Source organism: Toxotes jaculatrix, chromosome 16, assembly GCF_017976425.1.
Source record: "Toxotes jaculatrix isolate fToxJac2 chromosome 16, fToxJac2.pri, whole genome shotgun sequence".
In the NCBI taxonomy this organism is placed as follows: Eukaryota; Metazoa; Chordata; class Actinopteri; family Toxotidae; genus Toxotes; species Toxotes jaculatrix.
In genome coordinates this window covers 19,499,702-19,521,667 of record NC_054409.1, presented here as the reverse complement: position 1 = coordinate 19,521,667, position 21,966 = coordinate 19,499,702, and the positions used below count along the sequence as shown (strand labels likewise).

At 40.0% G+C, this 21,966-nt stretch overlaps 1 protein-coding gene and 1 long non-coding RNA gene across 2 annotated transcripts; one reads left to right on the top strand and one right to left on the bottom strand.

Moving 5' to 3' along the window:
* Positions 1–4,164: 4,164 nt before the first annotated feature.
* On the bottom strand, positions 4,165–6,556 carry LOC121195927. Its single transcript, XR_005895523.1, has 3 exons — positions 6,503–6,556; positions 4,341–4,396; positions 4,165–4,216 (listed from the first exon to the last, which is right to left on the bottom strand). It is a non-coding gene; the product is annotated as an uncharacterized LOC121195927 (long non-coding RNA).
* A 5,119-nt stretch (positions 6,557–11,675) lies between these two features.
* LOC121195513 (Golgi phosphoprotein 3-like) lies at positions 11,676–17,379 on the top strand. Its single transcript, XM_041059017.1, has 5 exons — positions 11,676–12,076; positions 12,560–12,691; positions 13,538–13,652; positions 14,275–14,435; positions 14,837–17,379. Exons 1-5 carry the CDS (start codon positions 11,867–11,869, stop codon positions 15,098–15,100), a joined length of 882 nt encoding a protein of 293 aa, XP_040914951.1. The 5' UTR covers positions 11,676–11,866; the 3' UTR covers positions 15,101–17,379.
* The last annotated feature ends 4,587 nt before the right edge of the window (positions 17,380–21,966 follow it).

The following is a 21,966-nucleotide window of genomic DNA, read 5'->3' as shown; positions in this document are numbered from 1 at the left end:
CTGAATCATCATGAAGTCATCATGAAATCCTCTTTAAGCCACAGCGAAGCACCTATAATCCACTGCCATCTCACTTTAAATTGTGTTGCCCCAACAATCATTGCTACACTTTCTGTGTCACAGCACCCACACAAACACACACTCTCATACACACCTGCATGCTTGTCTCTATTTCTTCAGTCACTGAGCCACTGTTATCCATCTCCATTTCTGTGTGTAAATATTGTGGGCCTCTTTATACACAAAGAACTGCAAACATGAAGATCATTTCATCAGCTAGCATAAAGAATGAGTTATTTACCATACATACAGTATATCCTGTTGTAGGCTGACTCACTGCATAACTATGTACATGCACACTATGTGGCAAAAGTAATTTGGGGTTACAACAATTTACACAAGGACACAGATCTGAATCAGACAGGGTCTCAGGAACTCCCAGTGAATGAGACAGTTTACAGGAGTCCTTCCTGTCTTCAGCCCTGCAGATATCTGAGGCTGAGACTCAGGAAGACTCTGATTAGTTTCCATGCATTTCCTCACTACAACATATCCTTCCCCACCCATCGGCCCCTTTCCTCATCGCCTTACACCCCCCCCATACGATTTCTTCTCCTGGTAACAGTGTATAGAGGTTGTAGTAATGGTACTCCATGTTTTCATTTGTGACCTCTACACAGTTTCCTCCCCTTCCTCCAACCCCTTGCGTTTCATCCTGACATGCTATATTCCTCTATTAGCTACGAAGGTCTATTCTAATGTGTTTTTCTTCTCTCTCCCGCTTTAACTGTCAGTGTACATGCAGACAGGAAGAGGGCATTAGAAGCGTAGATACGAGGCTCTCAGGGTCCCTAATGAATCAAAGGCATCTTCATTCAATTTCACAAATACTTCATTTGAATAAAATACTCTAAAAACATTTTTCCCCACTCAGTGTCGCTTCTCTGAGCTGCTCTTTGCAGTGTAGGGCTCCCCTGAGGTAATGAAGACAAACTGTAGATCCCAAGGACAGTAAATCCCTTTAAGTGAAGGAAATTAGCTCAGTTCATATAGTCTGACAGACAACATTGTCACAACAACAAGGATATTTGCAGACTGAGTCAATCATTGGGTGATGCTAAAGCCAAGCAATAGACCCTCCAACCCCAAAAACAACCTTTCCCCTCCAGTAAAAAGTATTTACAGTGAGCATCTAAGGAATCTGTAATGTATACAAGAGGACAGTGCTTGTGTGTAAAGTTAGATGACAGCTCACAGTAAACATATACTATGTATGGCCCTGTGGTTGCATTGTATACTGATTTGATACCTGGAAATATGGAACTATATTTAACTAAAATAGCATCAGCTGACCTTTCACAAATTAGACACTGCAGCGATTTAGTTCCATAAAGTAGTGGGACTCACAAGAGACAGATTTGAGCTGCACTAATCAATAATATCATATGACCAATGGATCAAACGACTGAATGCAACGTCAGAAATTTTGCTCGTAGCAGCAAAGCCGCAGAGAATAATCACCCAGCAGAGCGTCTTGCTTTTTGTCCAGCTCATTGATTTGGTTCTAAGGATGTGTAAATAGGAAGCTGCTTGCCATAACAACTTTAAAGGTTTATGTCTATGTTGTTGTTTACAGCTAGTTCTGCTTTTGCTGCCCCCAAGTGGCCAAGAAAATCATTTAATGCAGCTTTAAAAAAAAAGCTAGAGGAACTAGAGGGAAAAACTATCCAGACATTTAGTCCTCAATATAAAATCTCCAAAAACTTCCCATCCAACATTCTCCATAATGCAACCAATAATCTTCTCATCAGACCCTTCCTGTGTCGTAAATGCTCATGTCTGTCATGCTCTGACCTCAGGTTTTGTATTGTTAATTTGTTGTTTCCGAGTCCAAGCTGAGATAACCCTGATGACGTCCATGTTTTCAGACTTAACGAAACAGAGCTCTGCCAGGCCGACAGAACACATGCAACTGTTTTCACAGGCTTCCCATGACTAGTAAACTTAGTGAGTGAAATTGGCAGAGTGCCCCTTTAAAGAGCCAAATTAATGTTGTTTGGAGGATAACACCTCTACTGCTTTCTAAGTTTGCCTCTGTAAAAAGAAACTGTATTCTTGAGGGGACTAATACAGCAACTAGTTGCTATATACGGGTGTCTTGGCTTAGTCTGTTTTTTTTCCCCCTTTTATTGCCTCTGTTTTTTAATCTCCAACAAACAGTGACGGGATTGAGTGTGTAAGATAAGACTAGCTCTCTCAGTGGTAGCAGCACTGGTGGTGACTTAGCAATCCCACTGGTGGTGAACTTCGGGGGCGGGAGAAAGTCCTGTGTCAGCTCAGTGTGAGAAAAAGCAGATCCATCCTCAATGATTCCTCTTTGATGAGAGCAGATTTTGACTATGTTTTGAACTCTAACATTAAGCAGAGCAAAGGGAGCAAATGGAAATCTCTTGAGTTGAAGGCCGTCTTTGTTCCTCACTATTTCTTGTTCCCGTGTTCACTGTCCCTTTTTTCTTTATTTATTCTTTTATACTGTGTCTAAAACAAATGTTTGGATAGTCATCAATAAATAGGAAATGGCTCATAATAAAAAACAGATGGAAACGAATGAGATGAGTAGTCTGTGCTTTGTTTCCTGGGTATTAGACATTGCCCTGTCTGAGCATGTTAGGGCTCATGGTACACTACCCTTTAAAAAAAAAAAAAAAAAAGCCGTCACCCGCGCCTAACTTGTAAAACTTTTCCACTGAAAGGACACAACCTTTTGCCATGTATATGCCAATGTAGAGCTATTTTCTGATACATGTGAGTATAATTACCACACTGTTTTCAAAGTAACCCTCCAGTCTCTCCCCTCTGGGCAGCTGAAAACAACAATCTGACACATGTGGGCAGCAATTAGAGATCTCTTCAGTCTCCTCTCTCCAGGGGCTCTGTCTCCCTGCAGCTTCACTTTTCTCTACAGAGGGCTGTCACAGGGTCTCGACCCTTTGACTCTGACAACACTGAGTCAGAGTGTGGGTTACAGCCTGGCCACTGGCTCTCTGTCTACAACAGACACCTCTGCCCTTCGCTGCAGCAGTGGTGAATCTTTTATCTCTGAAATCAGAGAATGAGACGTGCTTTTGCACGTCTCATTTCAAAACAAAACATTCAGCCTCAGCTGTACTTTGTGTTTAGTGTTAATCGGCAAATGTTAGCAGGTTGACACACAAAACTTGTTCGCAATATCATGCTGACATTAGCATTTAGCCCAAAAGAGAACTGTGCCTAAGTTCAGATGCTCACAAAGCTGCTAACATGGCTTTAGACTGTTAGTATTGTTTCTTCTTGTGATATCTGAAAAGATTAAGAAACATTGTTGTGGAAGTTGGGACAAAAGCTAAAGGCCGTTATGTTTCTGGGTTTAGCTGTGTATGACTACAACTACCTAACAATGACAGGAACGTGATTTCCATTAAATATTGTCCCCAGACCATGGTGTTTGGTGGGGCTTTGCTCAGTTGATTGTTTAAAGGACGACGAGTGCCAAAACTACAGTCACTCCCCACTGGCAGCTTCACATCAATTTCCCAAAAGTTAAAGCAAGAAGCTTCTCATCATCTATTGACGAATGAACTGCTATGATGACTCTTCTCTTTTGTCCCAGCAGACAGGCATGATTACACATACATCAGTAGGCATGTGCACATGTTCACACACATGCACAGTTGTTTTGAGGCATGCGACATCACATTTTTGACATAACACACAGCCATTGTGATTGGAGGATATCATATTCAGCTCAGGGCAGCAGTAATTTCTTGGTGTGACATCTGACATGACAGCACTGTAGACACGGGTGGAGACGTGAGGGTTGGTGGGGCTCGCACTGGGGGACCGCCAAGGTTGATTCCTAAAGCTATGTGAACACTTGAACATGAGAAAGAGCTGTGCATGGCCCAGTTGTTTTTGAATTTTGAAACAATTGACCTTTGAACCCTCCAGTCACTGACATTTCAGTAAGTAGATGGTGGTGTTACAGCCGGTTGCTGGCAAGCTCAAACGTTTCTGAGCTTGCTGTGATTTAGAAAATAGACACAAAGCTTTATCTATGTTTCAGAGACCACAGACCATTCAGTATGAGGGTGAAATGTCACGGCCATTCACTTACTGTGTTTAATAGATACTGAGTGGGTTGTTGCAAAGTAGGCTCAATCACAGTGACCAATAATTCCTGAAATGTACATATGGACACATGAGTGTTGTTTTAGGACAGAAATGCATTTTAGTATCAACTTTACCAGCTTTCAGTTCACCATTCAGTGCCAACAGCCACAGACAAAAGAAATCATATTTACCTGCTCACACAGCTCCGGGTTGAAATTCCAAGAAGAGGCACTGGCTTCTATAGCATCTGAAAATTAAGGAGAATGCATCTCTTAAATCCTCATAGCGTTTCATTTACTTTGAAGCTTGCTGAACCAGTTCACTATATTAAAAACAATTAAGCATGAAATTAGTTGTAGATTATTACAACTATCTATTTTATAGGCAGCAGAATTATACAGCATGGCTGTTTGAAAAACGGGTCACACTTTGTTTTTCAGATCCTGAATCTTCCAGCTAATATCCTGGGATTTTTCTTGTGTTTACCAGTTAATGTTGACATCAATTTGTGAATGCTGTTTCACTAATGTTTCCTATTTTTAGATAATCTAACACTTCCTTTAATTAGTACCAAACGCTTTCTTGGAAAAATTAGCTGGTAATTAGCTAAATACCAGCCACCCTTTTATGAGGAAAGTTTCCGGGAAATTACCTGGAAACTACAGGAATTAAAGCATTACCAAAAAAATTCAGTTTCACTCACAATATCATTGAGTAACGTGATACTCTATTGTAGCTACTCAACAGCGAGTTCATGGCATTTCCCCTCATATGGTTTCAGTGTAATATTATAGTGATTGTTTAAACTTTACAGGGTATGCTCCTGACTTTTATTATATTTTATTTTGCCAACTCAGTCCTGTTTGTCCAAACCAGAGCTTCTCCAAATATCAGGGAACAGAGCTGTTTACCGGCTGGTTGTCACAGGTGGTAAAGCTGAACACACACATCAGGAACACTGCACCATATTCTACAGTAAAGTACAGTGAACAGCAGATTTTGTTTCTCTCTGAATAAAACATCATGTCGGCCAAAAGTGAGTGTTTATAACAGTCACGGAAGTGGCCAGTGGGCTTTAAATATGTGACCGGTTTGTTTATGAAATCCTGTATCATAACCGTGAGGAAGGTAATTTCTGTCACATTTAGTTTTGATCTTTCTTGACAGGTCTCCTGTGGTGAATCTGGATCCAGGGGCAGAGAAGGGCACAAATGGGGGTCACATCTCCTCAGGTATATGCCGTGGTACTCGGTGGGAATATCATGTATGTGTGTGCTCATGTGCGTCTGACCCTTCTGTACGCTACCTCCCCTTGTGAAACCAGACGATGATTAAGATCGTAAGGTCTCCATGCCCCCTCATCATGTTCACTTTGACTTGACTTTTTTGGCCACAGATCCCTTATTTTGGGGTGAACATCGGTTGCCCTCTAACCGCAACTAGTGAGTGGCTCTAGAAGCCATCTGGTCAGGATTATTAGCTGGCACTGGCTAAATCTGAAGTTAACCTAGACATTTTCAACACTTGAGACACTTTTATGTGGTTTGCAGTCGTGGAAGAAGTATTCAGCTCTTTTACTAATTAAGATTAGCAATGCAACCATGCTAAAGTACAAAAGTATGGAGGTATTATCAAGAAACTGTGCTTAATGTGTCAAAAGTAAAAGTATTTTTTTCCTGGAGACAAATGGACCCACTGAACGTCACATTATTGTATGTATGATTATTTTCATTATCAATTAATCTGCCAGCTGTTCTACAGATTAATCAACTGATTGTTTAGTCTATAAAATATCCAAACCAATTTTTCAAAGTACAAGATAACATCTCAAAAGTAATTTACAGCTTCATAGTATTGTAGTGGAGTATAAAGTACTATATTTCCCTCTGAAATGTGGTGGTGGATGAGAAGTATAACATAGCACAAACTAGAAGCACTCAAATAAATCAAGAGTACCTCAAAAGTGTACTTAAGTACATAATTTGAGTAAATGTATTTATTTAGTCATTTTCCACTATGAGTTTTTTTTTTTTTTTGCCTTAAACTGAGCAGGGGTGCCTTGACTACTCCATCACTTCTGCTGAGAAAATAAACCAAATGTTGAGCATGAGGTCAGCTGTGCTGCCGGGTCATCAGCTGTTCCCGGTCTCTGTAAGCTAATCAGAAGTGCTGGTCTATTGTCACGTCCGTGGTTTTTTCATACAAACACTGGGAGATTCTATTTAATGTTCGAGATAATGGATGGCTGCGTGTTGACTCTCTCCGTGCATACTGTAAATGTGGTTGTGTGTGCAAATGTAAACGTGATCACATATGTGTGTCTGTACTGAGTGTGCATGTTTGGGTTTCTTACAGCTGGGTTTCACGAGCTCTGGTGGTCCCATTGTTAAAGGCTTCCTGCAGAAATCTAGCGTGAGGAACAGAGGAAAGGGAGGATCACACAAATTTGGAGTTAAAGTAGAAAAAGAACTTACTGTTAAACGTTGATTTAAAGAATAATGCCTTAGCTTGTACATTACAAAATAATGGATTGCACAAACTAATCCAGTGCCACAAACAAAACTATGTTACTTTTGAAAGAATAAATAAGACATTCGCACTTGAATTAATTCCTTCACAATAAAATGCACTATTGTGTATTTGCTGTTACAGCCTTACTTGGTCTGTTACGTTGAGTAACTTTGCTCTTTGGTCTTTTTAGTGAGCCACTTATTTACACATCGAGTAGTTACGCAACAACATTATCATTCATTTGGAGTCACTCTCTTTTATCTCTGTTTTTAGTCTTAGTCTTTAGTCTGGGAGAAATATCTGACTCTTCAGCTGCTAAATGGTCATAATAGAAGACTTCCCATTGGCCTGTACTCTGGACATAAGACTTTCAATACATATATTCAAACCCCCACTATGAAGTTGAATTACTCTTTGGTTAATTGCATGATAAGCTGTGGATGTATTGCCTCACTGTTTTGTTTATTTTTCATGTCACTGAATGGGGCAAAGGCAAGAAACTTCCTGTAATTGTGCCAACTTGGAGCATATGTTGAAACTGACAATATTTTGCTTCTTTCTCTCACCTCATTTTTCTTTTTCTTTCACTCTTGTTCTTGTTTTAGTTTAAGTATTCTTACTGTTGGCTGTGTGTATGACAAACAGCCTTATTTAGTCCACCTGGCCTCAGAGCCAGCATGTCCTTGGACGTGGTGCTATCATAATCGCGCTGTGAATTGCATCGAGCTTCTGTTTCACCCTCTGCTCAAGTTCACATCACACCAAAACACAGAAACAATATCAGCCATGGAGAAATGTGCAGATGTGACCTTTTGTTCTCCAATTATTTCCATAAAGTTCAGCCTCTCTTCCTATCTCATTTCTTATTATTGTAACAAGCTGTGAGAAAATTGATAGGATTTTCATTTTTGAGCCCTCTACATATGATCCCAAAATTGTGATTCTGCTTTTTCTCAGCCTTCTAGTATTCACTGGGGCTTTCGAATGTCACAAGCTATTAAAGATAATTATATTTTCTCAGCCATTATTCTCCACTGAGATGCAGTGTAGCGGCAATTGGGAGATTCTGTAATTCACTTACAGCAGCGCAATGGTAAGTGACTCCCCTCGTTCTCTCTGTGGGGGTGTTGTCTTAAAAGAGTCTGTGCATGTGTGCATATGAGCGAGCTGTTGTGCATTTATATAGAGGGGGCACTAAGAGTCGACCCTTTGCCCACTCCAGAGACAGGAAATGGCTCCAATATGGGCCTGAGTGTGGCCTCCTTTAAAGCTCTGGGGAGTGATTTAGGCTTCTTGTCAAGAGCAGAACTGCAGGATCAGTGAGCAAAAATGCACAAAGTGAAAAATACAGATGTTTTGTTCGGGCCATTTGAACCCATGGATCTCTGGCAGGCTTCACAGGGACCCAGAGGTTTATTAATAGTGTCAGTGGGGTAGCAGATGATGAGCTGATACGTCATGAAGGATTTATGTCCAAAGTAATATTTACATGTCTATCAAGACTACTACTGCATTTAATTGGATTCTACTAACATGTATTTTTTGTTATAGCTTGATATGACTAATTCTGATCCAAATATTAAACCTTTTTACACAATTTTAAGTTTTGTTTACATCTGCTCAGACTTTAGCATGAGGACATTTGTTATTAGACTGTTTCCAGGCCTAGTGTTCTAATGCTTGTGCATCTTGTCAACTTGGACTGTGTGCAAATATGCTACCTACATGGCCAGAGAGTCAGTCGACTGTCTTGGCTGTAATGGTAACAGAGATGGTTGTTTACACAGAGCATATTTCCAACTGTCTGGGCAATCTTCTCTCCAAGAAATTTTTAGGACCATACTTAAGGGCTCCTTAACGTCAGAAAAGAAGACAGTGTTTTTTCCTTGTAGCTTGTTTCTGATGTGTTATGACTTTCTTGGCAGAGTTAAAAAAGGATGACCAAAGAAGAGATTATTTAATCAGTTTGTATGATGCAAGCACTGAGTAAATATATTCATTCAGGGAGGACAAACTAATGTGTTGGAATGGAAGTAAGTATTCTTCTTTTATGTTACCTTATACCTCTACTCCACTACACCACTGGTCAGGGGGAAATCCACTCCACTACATTTATTTGACAGCTATAGCAACTAGTTAATTTTACATTCTGAATATGTTCTAATATTCATATTTTAGGGTTTATAAAACATGCTGTTGTCATAGACAACATTATACAAAGCACTTCAGATTATCTTCACCTTGACCGACTACAGCAGCAAAATGGTTCACAGCAATTAACTCATGATTGATTCAATGATAAAATAACATAAAACTCACAGATGTGAGTTTTTCTAAGTTGTGTACTTTTACCTTTGTTGTTTTCATTATAGGTTTCCAATGTTATACTCAGATAACATTTTGGTAGCAAGACTTTTAACTGTGTATTTTCACTGTGTGGAGCTTTAAACTAAGCCAGTAATACCACGGTATTACCGGCTTAGTAAAAGTTGAGTGAATTTCTCCCCAGGGACAAATAAAGTCTTAGCTTCACAAAGAATCCTAATTTAGTTGTTGACTATATTTTGTATTAGTAATCTAAATCTGAAACGGTTGAGACCTTCAACTATCAAACACTGAATCTTTAATCTCAGTGAATTGCTGTTTGCTTCTGCAGCAACCTCTTTTTCCCCACAGGGAACGAACAATTCCATCTGATCTCAGATGAAATCCTCTTGTTCTTCATCTGCTGTGGCTGAATGAGATCATCTATTTAATACTGAATGTGCAAAAATCTAGCTGCACAAAATCTGGGTGGGTTTTATGGCTGATAACCAGCTTTATGAGACAGGTTGTGGAGAATTTAATCCAAAAACTGAACTCACCTTATAAGACATGGTGGTCCCATGCTGGTCTCACTACCATTCAGAAAGTCTGGAAACAGAAACATCACACCGTGAACCTTTAACAATGTGTCCTAATCATCAACAGTGTTTACCTAATTTAACCTTTCATGACCTAATAATCAGTCTTGTTAACAATGTTTACTCCTCTGATCTTTGTTTAATTCTTTCCATTTCTCCCAGGTTTAAAGCCCAGCCTGGAGATGCTGTACAAATCATACAGGAACTACTGCAAGAGAGTGGATTTCTTTATTTTCTATTGATCTGATATTTGGGGGAATTGATAATCATAATCAGTAACAATAAATGGAGTAGTCACAAGTTTCTAGTGCACACTTCTCTCTTGTTATCTATAAATGTGTCACAGCTGGTGGGGATTGAACCCCATGATACCTGACACAATTGACCATACAAGGACGGCTGCGTCTCCAGAGGCGAGAGTGGGACTCCTCCTCACCGACTGACTGAATGCAGACTCACTGCTCAAAGCAGCAACACTCTAAAACATATTCAAAAGCAGATTCATATTCAACACTGAGACACATTGTTATGACAAACAAACATCATCGAACGAGTTACCTTTCCCTTATTTATATGTTGGTTAGAATTCCCTGCTGGAGGAGGTATTTTGTTCAATATTGCAGGTTTGTGCAATATTTTTTGTGCAACATTAAATATTTTTGTAAAGAAAGAAGTAAACTTTTTGAATGAAAACTAGGAGACAGATTCATAATGTGTGACCTGCAATAAAAAGAAAGAATCACATATAAGATGGAAACACTGGATGTAGTCATGAATTTATCTAAGACTAGGGTTCATACAACATATGATATTTAGTCTTGGGATAAGGTTTCTGCAGGAAAGAGGCTGTAGTATATTGACATCTGTAGTATTTACAGCCATGCACAACAAAACTACACTGAACACTGCTATTCCAAGCATGATAACTAGATTATACCCATTTGTACAACCAGTTTAACAGGACCTTCCACTACCACTAAAGTACTTACTGAACCAATCCCTTCACGTGTGTTATTGTGCTCTTTTAAAAGCTTTACAGTGTAGCCTACAGTGTATAGCTTACATGTATAGTTTTCATGTTTGTTTGCTTGCTTGTTTTTTTCTATTTTATATCCCTATGAAATAGATTTTGTGTTGGCTTGTTAATATTATTAGTTACACCTGTGCTTTTCCTGCTATGACAAAGAGACCTCTAAGACAAACTGACACTCCAGGCCTGTGTGCCTGGGTTGTACCTAAAGCCTACCACTACTCCTGTCATCCCCTCCTTCCAAAGTAATTTGGACAAGATGAGGAGAGGTCTAGAGAGGAGGAGGTGGAAGGGGAGTAAGGTCAAGTGGAGGACGTATGGGAGTTTATTTGCTACATTAAGAACAATGGACCTCTGCCAGTGATGAAGTGGTACTCTAACTGCTAACATACAGTAGATAAATCCAACACTGTGCAGCCTCACAGCTAATGTATAGTACTATGCAAACATTTTAGGCACTTAAAAAAACATGCTGGAAAATGAAAGTGCTTTTAAAAATAAAGCCATGAACTGTTTTTATTTATCAATTTACTTTATAGAAAGTGCAGTAAACAGAAAAAAAAACAAATCAGAATTTGGTGTGACCCCTCTTTACCTTTAAAAAAGCCTAAAAAATTAGAAAAATGTAAAGTATCACCAAACGAAATCATACGCTTTTTCTTTTTTCAATCAGAAAGGGTATTCAGCAACATCAGTTTCCAGGAACGGGAGGAAAGAAAGGAGATGAGGAATAACAGCAAATCAGTCATCCATTTCATAAACCAAGGCTGCCCCCTTGTGCTGACAGTCTAAACTGCGTAATGTCCTCAATGGTAGTTTGCAGTTTTTATAATGTGGAATGTGATAATTATAGTAACAATAATAATAACTTCTATTTGTATAGTTTTTTTCTTAACACATTTACAGAGTGCTTTAACAGAGCAGAATTATATCTAACTAAAATAATATCTTCCATAATCATACAAGTCACCTATAAGCCAATTTAACAGGTTTTACAGAGTCTCCGATTACCCCTGAATGCAACGCGGAAGGTGCGTTCACGGCTCAGACAACATCCGACGTCACTATAACCGCCACCATGTTGGATCAGGAAGTGGGCAGAGTCGGAGCAGGGATCCCGATCAGGGCTTAACGTAAACGGCCGTCTTTATTCGATCGGTCCGCCTTTTCACCGTTCTCACCTTTAACATCCAGGTTACATGCTGCCAGATTTTCCTGCTGGTCGAGGTAGGCGCTTTCTTTTTCCGCATTATATCGCTTTGCTGCACCAGCTATGACTTCGCTCACGCAGAGGACCTCGGGCCTCGTCCAGCGGAGGACCGAGGCCATTCGCAGTGCCGCCGCCGACAAGGAGAAGGAGTCCGGCGGGGAGGAGGATGAGGCGCGCCGCGGGGAGGAGGAGGACGACGACAAGGGGGACTCGAAGGAAACCAGGCTCACACTGATGGAGGAAGTGCTGCTGCTGGGCCTCAAGGATCGAGAGGTGTGGGCTGTTTTCAACCCCTAACCTTATTCAACTTACACGTTCAACATTAGCTAACATTGTGTTTACGTTGCGCCACCAAGCTCAAACCTCGTTTATTCCAGCGGTAGTTTATTATCGCTGAAGTTGTTTGCGCCAGACGTAGAAGTTTTGTGGATTAAATGTTTCACGTTAAGCTAGTTAGCAAATGTTTGCCAAGCAGCTTGTATTTTAACCATGTCACAAATGCGCCTTGTCGGTGTGTAATAACGTATCTGGGGATGGAAAACAATCATCCGACGTTGATTAACCAATTTACTTAGCTACGTAGCTCTAGTGTCCAGCGTTAACCGGTTAGTTTTCTTGACAGTTTGCCAGCAGACTCCGGTTCAACAACTCACACCGCAAACACTCCGACCAGTTACACGTCAGCCAAGTTAACAAGAGGCGCTGCACCTTAGCTCACTGTGGGTTTTTTCTTTCTTCTTCTCCCTCTCCTCCCAGGGATACACGTCTTTCTGGAACGACTGTATATCTTCCGGGCTTCGCGGCTGTATGCTTGTCGAGCTGGCCCTTAGAGGGAGGCTACAGCTGGAGCCCTGCGGGGTGAGGAGGAAAGGCCTGCTCTCAAGGAAGGTGAGAACCATGATGATGTGTTTCACCTGTGGTCAGGTGTTCAGAGGCGGAGAGGAGCAGTCGGTGCATTTACTCTGAGCATGTACTCATGAACAGACTATTATCTGAGTATTTCCATTTTACGCTGCATTTATCTGACAGCTGTGGTTACTCGACACTATCCGAATTCCGATTATACAAACCCATATTTGTTTAATCAATAAATAAGATGTAGGACTACAGATAAGATGTCTTATCTATATATTTATTGTTTATTGATCCCAAAGTGGGGCTATTTATTTTTGCCCACCAGCATATATTTTATTTATACGCAACAATAAAGTGAAGTGCAATTAATGCATCAATAATTATAATCCAGTTTTGTAACAAATATTGTTCTGAAATTGGTGATTTTGCAGACTGAATGCTTCTTCTTTTGGTACTTATATAATATATTTTGTTGTAAATACTTTTCTGCTTAATAAAAAATTTGAATGCCTGTGTTGCTGCTTTTCTTAAGTAAAAAGATCTGGGCACTTCTTGCACCACTGCAGGTGTTCAGACAAAAAAAAAAAGACACAAGATCCTCTGTTCACTCTACCCTGCCAAAATGTTCTTATACAGTACAAAACACTTGATACCCTGTGATTTCGATCTTATGAGCAGAAGGATGCATTTCTCCTGTAGGGATTGTTGTCTTCTTGCCAAGAAATTCACCCCCTTCGCTAAACCCAGCTAAACTTTTAGCGAAAAAGCCCATAGTGAAGCAGAGAATGTTTAGTGATTCCTGTTCACACAGGATGTTAGTCGGGGTGTGAGACATTCATAGTCATTCTAGTTCAAATACATTTCCTTTTGTTTGCCCAGGTGATGTGCAAGTCAGATGCCCCGACAGGAGATGTGCTCCTGGATGAGGCCTTGAAGCACATTAAAGAAACCCAGCCTACTGAGACTGTCCAAAGCTGGATAGAGCTGCTGAGTGGTGAGATAAACCGTGTGGAGTTTGTTAACCAAAGCTTGCAATAATCTATTCAATGTTTCACTTGTTGCGCATGTGACCCGTTTTCATTTTCATGGCTTGTGCGGTTTTTACCCTAATATAATGCTCAGAGCGGCACTGTATAGTCGGTTCTTGAATAGACAGAAAATTAATCAGCAACTTTTTTTTGACAAGCAAATAATCACTTGTTTGTTCACCACATATTTGCTGGTTCCAGCTTCTCAAATGTGAGGCTTTGCTGCTTTTCAGTAAACTGAAAATCAAAACGTTTCATTTAATGATGGGTCTTCTTTCTTCTTCCTTTATAGACTAAACCACTGACAGACAACAATGAAAATAATTTTTAGTTGCAAGCGTAATAATATCCGAGTTGCCAGTTTATCTTTATTGATGTTTTTTGATTTATAAATGTGCTAATAATTTGTTTTGTATTAAATGACACTGACTGACAGAGAAATGTTCATTGGTAATATCACAGTATGAGAGTTATTTCTTAACTCTTTTCTACACCAAGAGTCAACTCAAAAACTTAAAGTGATAAAATGACACTGACCTACACAGTAAATGTTTAATGTCTTAAAGCAGATCTCCTGTTGCCTTTTAGGAGAGACCTGGAATCCCCTGAAGCTGCACTACCAGCTGAGAAATGTTAGAGAACGTCTGGCAAAAAACCTGGTAGAGAAAGGAGTTCTCACCACAGAGAAACAGAACTTCTTGCTTTTTGACATGACTACACATCCGCTCACCAACAGTTCCATCAAACAGGTAAAGTGCTTACCCGTGGTCTGCGCCTTTTTGTTGTGTAATCGAGTTGACAAAGCTTTTGAAGTAATGGAAGTAAAGTCTTTCTGATACAGGGAATATATTTCTGCTGCAAACATGAGCATTTGGTTTTTATGAGGGTACAGTCTCAGCTTAACTGTCTGTAAGTTTGACCTGCACATGCACAGAAACAGCTACATGGGATCCAGCTAAAGACCATTTGAAATTGAAGTGTATAATTAAGAATCACTGACATTTCTTCTAAAAGGGACAATTAAGTGTGATTTCAGCTGGACTTTAAAGTGGTACTGCTCTTTTCTGAGGTGGCAGATGTTTTTAGTGTTGGACAGAGCCAGACCAGCTGTTTACCCCTGTTTACACGCTATTCCTGTTGTTGCCTGCAGCGCCTCGTCAAGAAGGTCCAGGACTCCGTTTTGGAGAAGTGGGTCAACGATCCCCACCGCATGGACAAGCGGGTCCTGGCTCTAATCCTTCTGGCCCACTCATCCGACGTCCTAGAGAATGCCTTCGCCCCTCTCCAAGACGACCAGTACGAACTGGGCATGAAGAGAGTCCACACTCTGCTAGAGCTGGAGCCGGAGAAAGAGAGCACGAAGCCCAACGCCAATGAACTTATGTGGGCTGTGGTGGCGGCATTTACTAAATGAAAACACCTGACTGGTTGGACGGGACGATCTGGCTATGGTCTGTGTTATTTAATTGGTTGAAGGACTTCACATAATGAGACAGACTTCACTTTAATGAGACAATCTATTTTGGTTGGGGAGCCTGTACAGGCCTGTACATCTATTCCGGATGACGTTTTGGTGGTAGTGCGTATTAACCCAGTGCAATCTGATTGGTGGTGGGCTTCACCAAGTAACACACGGTTGGTTTGGAACGGTCTCTGAATGAAAAATGACTGGCTGCTTTCACACAGTGAGGTAAGTGACCTGCCACTACAAGTCTGGATATGCTTCTTAACATCGACACTACAAGCAGATGGGCTTCTGATAACGTTAGATGGCATCAAAGAACAAAGCAGGTGACGGCAGTGGTCATGGTGAATATGAAGATTTTGACTGGGGCCAAGTTTCCCTTCTACACTAAGGAAACATCGTCTCTCCATTACTACAACACCTGGCCAGAGTCAAACCCTGGTCTCCACACTATTCCCCGTGCTTATGCGAGGATAAAGGATAGCAAATCACACGGCTGTTGGCACTCACTTTGGCGCTCTTGCACTCCCGCAGGTCTCCTGCTTCCACCTATTCATTCCCACTTGTGTTGGGAATTTCATGCTTATGGATACTGTTAGAACACACTGCCTGAATGTTTTACAGATTCTCTCTGTCTTTTCGTTAAATTCACTTTTCTCCTCATTGCATTTTGAGGAGGAAAGAGACAAATCAATGCTTGAGTTCAGTTCTGGCATCATCACGAGTGAGCTGGGTGATTTGGCCCTCAGACTGACCCAAATGAAGAATTAAACCACGAGTCAACAAAAGTCTTTTATCTTATTAGTTTGCTGTTTTTGCTAGGGTCCATTCTGTGTTCATAAAATGAGACTAGTCTTCCATTTCTATTTATGTTGCTAATCAGTGCTTGGACTAGTCTGCCATTTATCAGCTATTTTGCACAATAGCCCTGTAGGTAGGATAGTATTTATAGGGATTTTTCTTGGGTTGAGTGACCCAGTTATGAAGATGGGATTGAAAATTGTGAACCTTAGAATTAATGGTTTAAAATTAAAGAAAAAAAAGATATCACTTCATTTTTTTCTACATCTATTGATCTCTCTATTGATGATGAATACCTTAAAATCATTCCTTTGGACATATAAAAAGCTTCTCTTATTTTTAAATGTGACATGTAAAGATGTGGCACAAACAATGACTGAATCTGCTCAGATCTGGATCTCTGTGAACTGCCCACACAAGATTTACAATATGATCATCAGCAGCGCTGGGGATTGTTGGCCTAACGGGGCTAATTTCAGTTTAGAAATGCTAAAGGGTCGATTCATCCATATTATATGTTTTAAAAAATATATTTTCTCAGGTAATACTAGTGCTAGCTAGCCTTGCTGGTAGTTTGGTTATATTTAGGTTTTTAGACACCTGCCTCTGACACATTTGCTTCTATCCTAATGTAACGAGGGCGAAACAAATTTCCTGTTAAGATGCTCATCAGCAGTCCACAAACTTTAATGTATACTGTTTTCCTTGGAGTTGCTTTCTGATGAAGAAATCACCCCCAGCGAAAATTATTAACAGTATGTGGATTATTGTCACAGAGTAACAGTAGAGGTAAGTGAGAAAATGTATTTTGTAATCTGGGTGAACAGAGTCTTTAAGTTTCACTCTTGCAATTTAATGTATCTCTCGGTTTGTGTGTCACGTCATATTTAGATGCTATTTCTATGGAACAGGCCCGTGTTGGCATGTTGTATTGTGTCATACATCCACATGACTGGTAGGGTTACTTGGGCCCCATATGAATCCTTGTTGAAGACTGAAACCATTGAACAACAACATGCAGTCCCTCGGAACAAACATGCTTTAGTGCAGGTCTGAGAAAACTTCTGTTTGACTACCCATGATTGTAAAACATCATTCTGGTCTGATCGGTGTGATCTGTGTATGAAGTTACATCACGTATTGTTTCATACTTATAGTTCTGTCTTTTTTTTTTTTTTCTAACTACAAAATACCTGTAGGTATGAAGAACTGTTGATCTGTTTACAGCAAAGAGACATGCATGCTATCGGTGGAGGGCTAGGGAACTTTGGATGTAGCTTCAGAGAAAAGGCTTGTATGTAATTATTAGTCATTTTATGTGTACGATCTAATGGAATTCAATGAAAGGGATCTTCTCTCCTATCCTCTATAGTTCTGTATGCTTTTGTATTACCACACGAAATAAAATAAGGATCCTTTAAGTGCCTGAATTTAGCACTGTTTTGCTGTTGCCTTTTTTTGTATTTTACATATGCACTTTTTCCCTTTCAGCTTGTTAAATACTGTCTTAAATGTATCTCATTAATGATTAATTGAATAATCTAATACAATTAGAAGACTAGGTCAGTAGACAGGTAATTAACAACCATTTAGATAATTAACTGTAGGTAATTTATCAAGAAGAAATTCCAAAGGCACTGGTTTCCTCAAGCTTTAGATGTGTACCTGTGGATAGACTGGCTAACTGCTTCCCCGTTACCAGTCTTTATGCTAAGCTAAGCTAACCAGTTGCTGGCTCTAGCCATATACAGGAGAGTGGGATCGGGGCTCTAACTCAGCAGGAAATATTCTGTTCTAGCATAACTGTTCATTTAACTGGCATGAAACTTTACCGTCACAGCCACCACAGTAAACATGAGCAGACAAGAGACTGAATAAATATGCATCTTTTATTAGCAACTCATGAAAGACTTCACACAAGAAGAACAATTTTTAAAGACGTTTTCAGTCATAAGTATCTCAGACCCCAAACTACCAAAGCTTCAGTTAACATAAATGTGACAGCCTTAGAGAGCTTAACATGCGTAAAAACCCATTTACACATGTACAGCAGTATCAACAGAGAGCATGTGACAATTATCGTCTTCAGCAGATAACTCGTCCAGTCACCGGCGGGCCTTCACTCCAGTCACCCACAGGTTTTGAGTCGGTGGATCAGCAGCATCCCACACATCTGGGCTCCACTCGTGTAGATGACAGGAACCCACTGCCAGTTCACGTCCAGCAACTTCATTAAGGCATTTCCAAAAGTGTATGTACATCCCACTTGAGAGCCACCATTTTGCCAGCAGTAGTGAGTCTATAGCCAAGACTCTTCCAATTGTCTCAGAGTGCCTTCCAGTTTGGCATTATCAGATTCATCATGGTGTACTTTGACGTCATGTCTCACTTGATTTCAGTAAAAGTCCTGTAGTTCTTGATCAGTATTTCCAGCAGCTTGTATCTCCAGTAAAGTTCGTCTCCAATTTCACGCAGTTCACAAGCGCAGTAAATGACAACACCAGCAGGATCTGTGGGCAAAACACACCGTTTAGATAAGACAGGTTGAGCACTCATGATCTAATTAATAGATTAATCTTGATTAAAACTAGTTAGTAAGTAAGTTCAATCAAATCTTCTTAGACACTCACCGTTGTCAGCCATTGTAAAAAAGTTTCTGTCGGTCTGGGTGAGAAAAAGCTTTAAACTGTCAGTTTTTGTTTTCCCTCTGTGCTTATAAGGCTCTGTAGTTCTGGCTTGACAAGAAGGAACAGGTTTGAACTATTGATAGCAGAGCGGGCTTAAATACTGGAGGTGTGACGCAAGTTTATAGTCGAGGAATCCCCAACAGCAACTGCCAAGTTCCTCCCAGCCTTAGGTAGACCGCTCCATTTATGGTATTTGTTATTGGCACCTTTAATCAGCAGAATTACATAAAAAGTTTACCTACGTGTACAGAACATATCACATGCCTGTATTGTTTGTGCCTGGCAGCAGGTGTTTTGTGAGTTTAGCGTTAATCAACATAAATGCATGCACATCAAGCGATCCTCTGTGGTTTTATTCACATAAAAAAAAAAAAACCCACTGGATTAGGAATTTAAAATAAGTCACAATGACTTGATAATATAAGTAGATCAACTAAATACTAATTAAGTTTTTAATGACGTCGCAATAACTTTGTGTGAAAAGTGAAAATAACTTCTCCAGTGGCAGTGTGTCACATGATGATGTGAAAGCTTGCATAATGACAGATGACGCTGTTGGACAGCACAACAACAACTCAGGGGACAACAACAGTTCACGGGAGCATCAGTTGCCGATTTAGTGTCCTAATAAGCTGATGCTGATAAGATATGGGGGGGACACCCTGTGTTGTTTTCCACAAAGTACAGCAAAGTCACAGATTATATAAACAGAAGCACTGAACGTTCAAAATATCCACCAGTGAACATGTGATTGAAAAGAAATTTCTATTTTGCAGTAAAACACGTATTAACTGGTCCGGACATTTAAAGAACAGTGGACAACTCTCATCGACTGTATTCATTCACCAGACCAGCATCACCTATAACTGAATTACATACAACAGGGCTGTGATCTAAGTACAGCATAAACTGACTAAAAATATCCGTAATGTACAAGTTAGGTACTGTAATTGTCTGCTCTCCATTTCCTGTAAACTGTCCCTCAGAAAATATATCACTCAAAGTCTCAAAACCATGCCCCGTACAGGCATCGTGGACATGTTGAGGCTTGCTCCGCAGGTACCTGTCTCTCTCTCTAAAAACGGGGAAGTACAGCAGAAATTACCGTTTGCCGTCAGGTGATCTGAACCCTGATGTAACATTACTTAATATGGAGTAAAGAGAATACGTCACTGTGGGTTAGTGACATGTTAGAAAGAAAATACTGAAGTTCTGACAATCTGACCTTTTTGAGGGGAAGGAGAAAGAAACCATGTACCCAATCACAACTTTATCCTTAAAACCTTGAGGAAATAGAGTGGCATTCAAATCCTTTATTAAGTAAAGCACCATTACAGATGCAGTAAACTATAGTAGCATGTGGAGGTGGAGCCAGTTTTAACTACTTTATATATAGCAGGTGTTTAGCAGATTAATTCATAATGAAAATAATCATTGACTGTATATTTTACCTCTTTGGACCCCAAACAATTATTAAAGTGAAACCATCTGAGAAGCCTTGAGGGGAAATTACACTTTGGTGTAACTGCTAAAAACTCACAGACATGTGAGTTGTTTACAGTTACAACTCACAGACATGTGACAGGAACAAGCATCATTGCTTGTTCTTTTTAGGTTATTGGTCAAAAAATTTGGGAACCTCTGGCTTTATATAGTATGAAGTGCAAGTTCGTCAAAACTGCACTTAAATGCAGAAGTTTAAGTTATACTTCACCTCTGCTCATTCCCGGCGCAGTCTTGTTCGTCTATAGTGCAGAGTGGTCACATGATGCAAAAGGCACAGGCCTCACTGCTGATAACAGAGGTGTAAAACATTTTGTCTTCCCAGGTCGTCTTTTATTGCCACATCCTGAAGGTAGTACACAGAAAGAGAGATTACTGTACCCGCTCAACATTTACTTACATAATATTCTGTACATCAACAAACATTCTGTTGTTATTGTCATGAAAAAAAATCTTGTGCAATATACCTGTGTAAATAAACTACTCCATGGCACTCCCACTCTTTGTCAGTGGGACACTCAATAGAAAAGTGTGGTGTGTGTGTGTGTTCTCTTTAGGAGAACAAATAAATTAATTATAGAACTAGTTACTCTTAATACAGTTCATTTTGAAAGTCAGTTGACTTACAGTGGGTACGGAAAGTATTCAGACCCCCTTAAATTTTTCACTCTGTTATATTGCAGCTATTCGCTAAAATCATTTTTTTCCTCATTAATGTACACACAACACCCCATATTGACAGAGAAACACGAAATTGTTGAAACTTTTGCAGATTTATTAAAAAAAAACTGAAATATCACACGGCCATAAGTATTCAGACCCTTTGCTCGGTATTTAGTAGAAGCACCCTTTTGAGCAAAAACAGCCATGAGTCTTTTTGGGAATGATGCAACAAGTTTTTCATACCTGGATTTGGGGATCCTCTCTGTCATAAAGCCTTGACTGGTGGAGGGCTGCAGTGATGGTTGACTTTCTAGAACTTTCTCCCATCTCCTGATTGCATCTCTGGAGCTCAGCCACAGTGATCTTTGGGTTCTTCTTTACTGTCTCACCAAGGCTCTTCTCCCCCAATTGCTCAGTTTGGCCAGACAGCCAGCTCTAGGAAGGGTTCTGGTCGTCCCAAACGTCTTCCATTTAAGGATTATGGAGGCCATTGTGCTCTTAGGAACCTTAAGTGCAGCAGAATTTTTCTTGTAACCTTGGTCAGATCTGTGCCTTGCCACAATTCTGTCACTGAGCTCTTCAGGCAGTTCCCTTGACCTCATGATTCTCATTTGCTCTGACATGCACTGTGAGCTGTAAGGTCTTATACAGACAAGTGTGTGGCCTTCCTAATCAAGTCCAATCAGTATAATCAAACACAGCTGGACTCCAATGAAGGTGTAGAACCATCTCAAGGATGATCAGAAGAAATGGACAGCACCCGAGTTAAATATATGAGGGTCACAGCAAAGGGTCTGAATACTTATGGCCGTGTGATATTTCAGTTTTTCTTTTTTAATAAATCTGCTAAATTTTCAACAATTATGTGTTTCTCTGTCAATATGATGTGCTGTGTGTACATTAATGAGGAAAAAATGAACTTAAATGATTTTATCAAATGGCTGCAATATAACTGAAAAATTTAAGGGGGTCTGAATACTTTCCATACCCACTGTAATATGGACTCTTCTTCTCTGCCATATTTACATGTGGGATGGGAGTCGGTAAAGCGTGTACAGGCATGCAACATGAACTATACCACAATGGTAAAGCCACTGAATGTATTCCATTATAATATTAATATAATATAATATAATATAATATAATATAATATAATATAAT

Bases quoted from the DNA above. Each gene is read 5' to 3' on its own strand.
- LOC121195513 (XM_041059017.1), top strand. From the start codon at position 11,867: ATGACTTCGCTCACGCAGAGGACCTCGGGCCTCGTCCAGCGGAGGACC. The intron at 12,077-12,559 runs GTGTGGGCTGTT...CTCTCCTCCCAG, and splicing joins TGGGCCTCAAGGATCGAGAG to GGATACACGTCTTTCTGGAA. The intron at 13,653-14,274 runs GTGAGATAAACC...GTTGCCTTTTAG, and splicing joins CTGGATAGAGCTGCTGAGTG to GAGAGACCTGGAATCCCCTG.